Raw genomic sequence first — 6,000 nt, forward strand, 5'->3', positions numbered from 1 at the left:
TTCACAAACAATAAGATTGTATTTAGCATTGTTTCATGTTCCTGTTTAGACTGAGTTATCCAAAAAAGAAAGATAAAAGCTCTCCAGAGGAGTAGAATTTTATGAAGGTTGGTAGACTTCTGTTTATAACCGAATCAAAACTTCTTTCCTAGAGGCATACTAAACAAGATGCCATGCTACCAGTATCAAGATTTTAGAAACAGGTGGACAGTCAACTATCCAATTGGTACAGTGACTGTGATCCCAAACTGTAACAATTTTGGGAAAATGGAACTCTGAATATAACAAAACTCAAACAAAAAGTAACAACTTGCAAACTAAGTAAAGTCTACCTAAAAATATTTTTGTTATGATATGAATAGAACAACAAGAACATAAAAGGAAAGTTATTTAAATAATTCCACTTTAATTCATCTTATGTTGCTTGTGTAATTTACGGTAGCTATACGTGAAACACAATACTGTCTACCACAAAGATTAAAAAGTGATTCTATGTTCTGATTGTTCTATGCATAATCAGGGATACTGTAGACCTGAAACAATCTTGAAATCATCCAGTAAAGACCCTAGTGTATATTTCATTTAACGAAACATATGCAGACACTTGTGAGAAAATACCACTAAAAACATGTCATATACAAATAGGGAGTATCCGTAAAGAAGGCGTATCAGTAGTTTAACGCATACAATAGAAATTCTGCTTATACAGAACAGAGCATTATTTTGATTACAAATTAATGGCCTAATTCTCAAAAGATACCTAGTGGCTTTGATTAGGGCACCTCTGAAAGACTCAGGTATACCAGATGATGATGCAGGCATATTAAACTATGATATTTCATATACAAGATATCGGTTTACAATTATTTCTATAGATTTCTAATACATTTGAGTACATTTATCCTTTGGCTTAAACGGGACATGTCTGTCCCATCCAGGAAAGCTTGGCTACAAGAATTAACTTACCTTTAATAGCATTGCTAGCATGGTAAGCAAAGTGTCCACATAACCATACATTTTGCCTTGAGAATACAACAGCGTTGAACGATGGAGCAGTAACTTTAATTCCTAGATAACATTGAGCAGAGTTAATTAAGTCATAAACTACCACTACCTACACTTAGTGTTTTTATAAACATTACTTTTCTGGCTGCTAGTATAGTATCAGTACCAAAAAAGAAAATAACAATACTTAGAAAACTGTAGTAAAAGCTTAATGACAGCACAGGAAAATCAAAACTTCCCTCGGATAATAGTTGTTTTGTTTCATCATTTAAATTTAGAAGAAAATCTGTATAGATCTTATTCGATGGAGGAGCTATTGGAAATGGGCTACAGAACCTATCAACTACGTCACCACTTACAATCAGATCAGTAGTAAACAAAAGTTAATGTCTTTTGGACAGCTGATGTGAAGTGACTGGTCTTTAGTCCAGTTCCTATTGGACTGGTGGTCATACAGCACGCAAAAATCAGAGTTAGAATTTAGATTCTGGGAGTCGGGATTAAACAGACATGTAGAGTGAGATACCCTCTTGATCCTAGCGATGGTCCCTCTGGAGCACAGCAGGGAACGTTTCATCACAACCCCTATTGTGACTTGTGCTGTAGATAGATGGACCACAATCTCCAGTATTGTCAAGCTGGCATCTTTCACTAGCGTTAAAATTACCATGTGTCTTTACAGAGTATACAAAATCACTCTAAATGCCATGGAGGAAATTTACCGAAGAAATGCATTTAGCAATACATTCTTGCCGTAACAGAATTATGTACACCAAAACTGTGGACAAAAGAGTCAAGACACATTATATAGCATTTCACCTACCTGCTGCGCAGCATTAGCATCTTGTGCCAATGTATCTGGATCATACATTGGTTCCAGAGCCTCCAGAGCTTTCTCAGGCCGACCCAGCTGCTGCTGAAGTGTAGAAAGTGAAATTCTTGCATCCAAATGTAACGGGGCAAGATCAACAACTTTTGCATAGCTCTCTGCAGCACGCTCCATATATCCCAAGGCTTTTAGACATTCTAGAAATAAACATCAACAAATACAATATGCTTATATGACAGAAGTGAGACTGTGCCTATTTTCGTACAAACCAGACTAGTTCTGTATCACACACAGGCTTTTGTTGTGCTCTACAAATAGAACTACACTGAGCACATATTATTAAAATAGGAACACACAGTACAGTATCTTGTACCTGAGGAATAACAGTGTCATTTAACCTGCAGAATCTTAAAAGAAAAAACACTGTTTAGTCTTAACAATGAAGACCCTTGTTCAACTTAATATTTATGTTGAAATTGTTTCAATCAATCTGAACATTTTTGGATACACTTGAAGGAGACCTCCATAAAAGAAAACCTTCCACCACAAGGATAAATGTGATATTCTCTAATCATAACTACAGTATGGTAGACACTTATGACAATTTATCATATGAACTCTCTATCCAATGTTCAGACATTCTTAACTAATGGCCTAAGAGGTCAATGGGACATGATGGTGGTCAGCACTGCAAAAGCACCTATCAGTTTCAGGCCTTTAAAGCACTAACGTCACCAGAATGTTATTAGCATCATATGGAAATGAGTTTCTACTCTCCAGTCAGAAGTGTTAAGCAGTATTGCAATGTCGTTACCTGCATGCCGGAGCCAAACTACAGCCAAGTTATATCTTTCAGAACAAACTAGGGCACTCAACAGTGGTAGTGCTGAATTGTATTCTCCAACATCCAGAAACGCCTCTGCAACATCCAGGTACAAGTCCCCCATATCTTCTGGATTTTGCTCCACTAGAGTAGTCAAAAGAGGCTTCCCCCCAAAAAAATAATAATATAAAAAAAACAAGTAAAAATGAAATATTAAGACCAGCCACATACATAAACAATTACTGTGCTAACCCATTTTATATTGGAAGGCAATGGAATATTTACATTTTCTATTCAACATCTGAAACAATGTGCATAGGTGGTCCATCCTGAAACTTGAACCCTTCATTTTTATGTGATTTCAAAGGGAAAAAATGAGATTAGTATTTCAGGATAGGTTCCTAAAAGAACAATGTTATTTTGGCTCTGACAGAGGAAAGACAAACTTCACATCCAAATACCCTTGTAAAAGCTCCATCAGGATGGTGTGTGAGAGGTCTTGAGATTATATTATAATTATGATTTTTAAAATCGATCCTACATGCCTCCTGTAATGCTTGTGACGACCTTCCTAGCTTTGTGGCCATTTTTAAAAATGAACAGTAAAAAACATACTGTCAAACTTAAGTCCTCACTCATGAAAAAGTGAGAACACCACATTACATGATTTACCAACATTACCCCCATTTTATCTATGTATTAGTTTTTACTTACATTGAGTGGCTCTAGGATGTTCAGGTGAACCAGGCACACCATTAGTTTTACTGTGATGTCTATTGGAACTCCATCAGGTATAGAGCAGCTAACTTTATCTTCAGCTACAAAAGACAACACTTAGTTCTGAAACAACAGCTTTTAACAATGACACCACATCCTCAAAACCTTTCTATTATACCCTCTTACTCATTACACTTCTCCGGTCCTGATTCAGCTCCACAAAAGTCAATGGAAATCTTTCTATTGGTTCAATTAGTGTTAGATCAGGTCCTAACTGATTCACTTCTTTCTTGCTTTCCCTGATGTTTGAAGCAACTTCTTGCTCCCCGTGACCTAAGCACCTGATCCTATGAAGTGCCATCAATTTTTACTGACTTCAGCAGTAGTTGAAGGTGCTCTGCACCTTGCAGGATATACTCAGCACCAGAGTCCTTAGTGCCCTCCCTCTCCTCCTTCAAACTCTCTTCTTTCACAAAGCCTTCCTATACTGACCTACTCATTAGTGTCCCCAGCACCTTTACTATTAAGTGAACTGTAGTCCCGCATATGCTACTTTTCCACATTAGACCACAAGCCCTATAAGAACAGGGACTAACTCTTTCTGCATTTTGTAACACACACAGCACATACCTACAGAACTCTCTAAGTAATACCTACAAAGACTGCAATAAGGAGAGAATGGCAAGTGTGCTGTCCATGTCAAAGAGGTTACTCTTGTTAACTAACTACTAAATCGTATAGAAATCCCACACTAAAAGTTCATTAATTTGGGGTTACGGTTGCTCAAATGTACTTCCTGTAAACGCAATCACTAAATGTCAAGGAACTCACCAAATCTGGATCAACCTAACATGCCTCACCATCAATCAACATGAACCGCAAATACATTCACAGACTCCTCAGGTCTACAATAAACTCCATTTCACTTCTAATACACACTACCAGGACCTATAAGTCACAGTCGTGAGGATTAGTCAATGTCTGTACATTTCTTTGAACAAATAAAGGACTCCAGATATGCCAAGTATAATAATTATCATTATTCAGTTGCTGATAAATGTTTTAAAATCATCACAAAACAGCAGTTTCAAAGTGGATAATTTCTGGAAACTGGGTGTTTTTAAAATGTGAAGGTAGACAGGGTAGGAGGCAGTAATTTTCAACCAAAGAAGAAAGGCAGATCAAGAGTCTTTTCTAGACTAAATCCAACATCCCTCCTGTCAAAAACCTTCAGTGTTGCCCAGACTTTCAAAAGCTGAATACTGACCATGATCAGGTTTCACATTTACACTAGATTCAGAATTAAACTGCTTACAAACAGTGCTGGATTCAGCTGGAAAATCTTGATAGTCAATCACGGCCACTTGACTCTCCTGAATTTCCACGACAGCCACTACATCTTTCATGTCTGACAGGAAACAAAAAATCAGATTAAACTCATTAGCAGTTTTCAGTGAATCCAAAACTATTTAATTTGGTGTCTACATTTGATTAGTAGCTTTTTGTTAACTACTGAAAAATAGGCCATCTTTTTAAAAGGTAGCACAGTGACAAGGGCTTTAAAAAGTAGAGCGGGGGAAAAGGGAAAGCAAGCTCCTAGCAGATTGTATAAGTTTGTCCTAATAACTATGTGATCTGGCATGACATAATAAACTGCATTTATTTTTTGATTCATAGTAGTTTTGCTCCTTATTTATGTTTAGTAGTGAGAAGATTTTTCAGGAGTTTTGCCTGAAACGGAAGTGCAGGACTAGCTCTTATACACCTCTACCCCAATATAACGCTGTCCTCGGGAGCCAAAAAATCTTACTGCGATATAGGTGAAATCGCGTTATACTGAACTTGCTTTGATCTGCCGGAGTGTGCAGCCCCGCCTCCCTGGAGCGCTGCTTTACCGCATTATATCTGAATTCGTGTTATATCGGGGTAGAGGTGTATTTGCACTGGGTTTGCACTTCACTGCTAAACCAACTGGTCAGCCACAGACAAATATTACTGGCCTGGGCTAGCTTATTTATTTATTTTTAAAAAAAAATAATTTTTCAGCTTGACAAACCATTTAAAAGCATGGCAGACAAACACTTTCAGAACCAAGCAATGGCTTTCATGTGGAAGCAAATTTATGATCCCAAGCTAGTATTTATACATCTGCATAAACCAAAAGACTTGAATTTGTAATTGCACAGGTAGGGTTTATAAAGAACATAAATTAGTTTTATTAGGGTTACCATATTTTGTGTCTCCGAAAGGAGGACACTCCACGGGGCCCCGGCCCTGCCCCCAGCCCCGCCCACGCCCCCTCCCCAAAGTCTCCGCCCCCTCCCCTGCTTCCCGCGAACATTTAATTAGCGGGAAGCCTGAAGCAGGTAAGGCGGGGTGTGGGGGGAGAAGGCGTGGCCCAGGCTGGCCCCCCCGGCGGCTCCAACCTGGGTCGGCTCGGGCCCTGGGGTGCCGGCCCCCGGCGGCCCGGCGCACCCCCCGGCGGCCCAGCCCCGCGACCCCGGCCCCGCGACCGGCTCCCGGACCGGCCCCCCGGCTCCCAGCCCAGCGCACCCCCCGGATCCCGGCCCCGCGGCCCAGCGCACCCCCCGGCGGCTCGGCCCCTCGGCCCAGCGCACCCCCCTAA

The 6,000-nt window shown here is 39.9% G+C and overlaps 1 protein-coding gene across 1 annotated transcript in view; it reads right to left on the reverse strand.

The window, feature by feature from the left end:
• The window catches only part of GTF3C3 (general transcription factor IIIC subunit 3), a 29,868-nt gene that overhangs the window by 11,555 nt on the left and 12,313 nt on the right, over window positions 1–6,000 (reverse strand). Inside the window, exons 9-13 of the mRNA XM_034785786.1 lie at window positions 4,690–4,782; window positions 3,372–3,475; window positions 2,649–2,820; window positions 1,829–2,031; window positions 967–1,068 (exon numbers count right to left, since the gene is read on the reverse strand). Coding sequence (XP_034641677.1) covers window positions 967–1,068; window positions 1,829–2,031; window positions 2,649–2,820; window positions 3,372–3,475; window positions 4,690–4,782 — 674 coding nt within the window. The remainder of the gene's footprint in view (window positions 1–966; window positions 1,069–1,828; window positions 2,032–2,648; window positions 2,821–3,371; window positions 3,476–4,689; window positions 4,783–6,000) is intronic.

This window comes from Trachemys scripta, chromosome 11 (assembly GCF_013100865.1).
Source record: "Trachemys scripta elegans isolate TJP31775 chromosome 11, CAS_Tse_1.0, whole genome shotgun sequence".
In the NCBI taxonomy this organism is placed as follows: Eukaryota; Metazoa; Chordata; order Testudines; family Emydidae; genus Trachemys; species Trachemys scripta.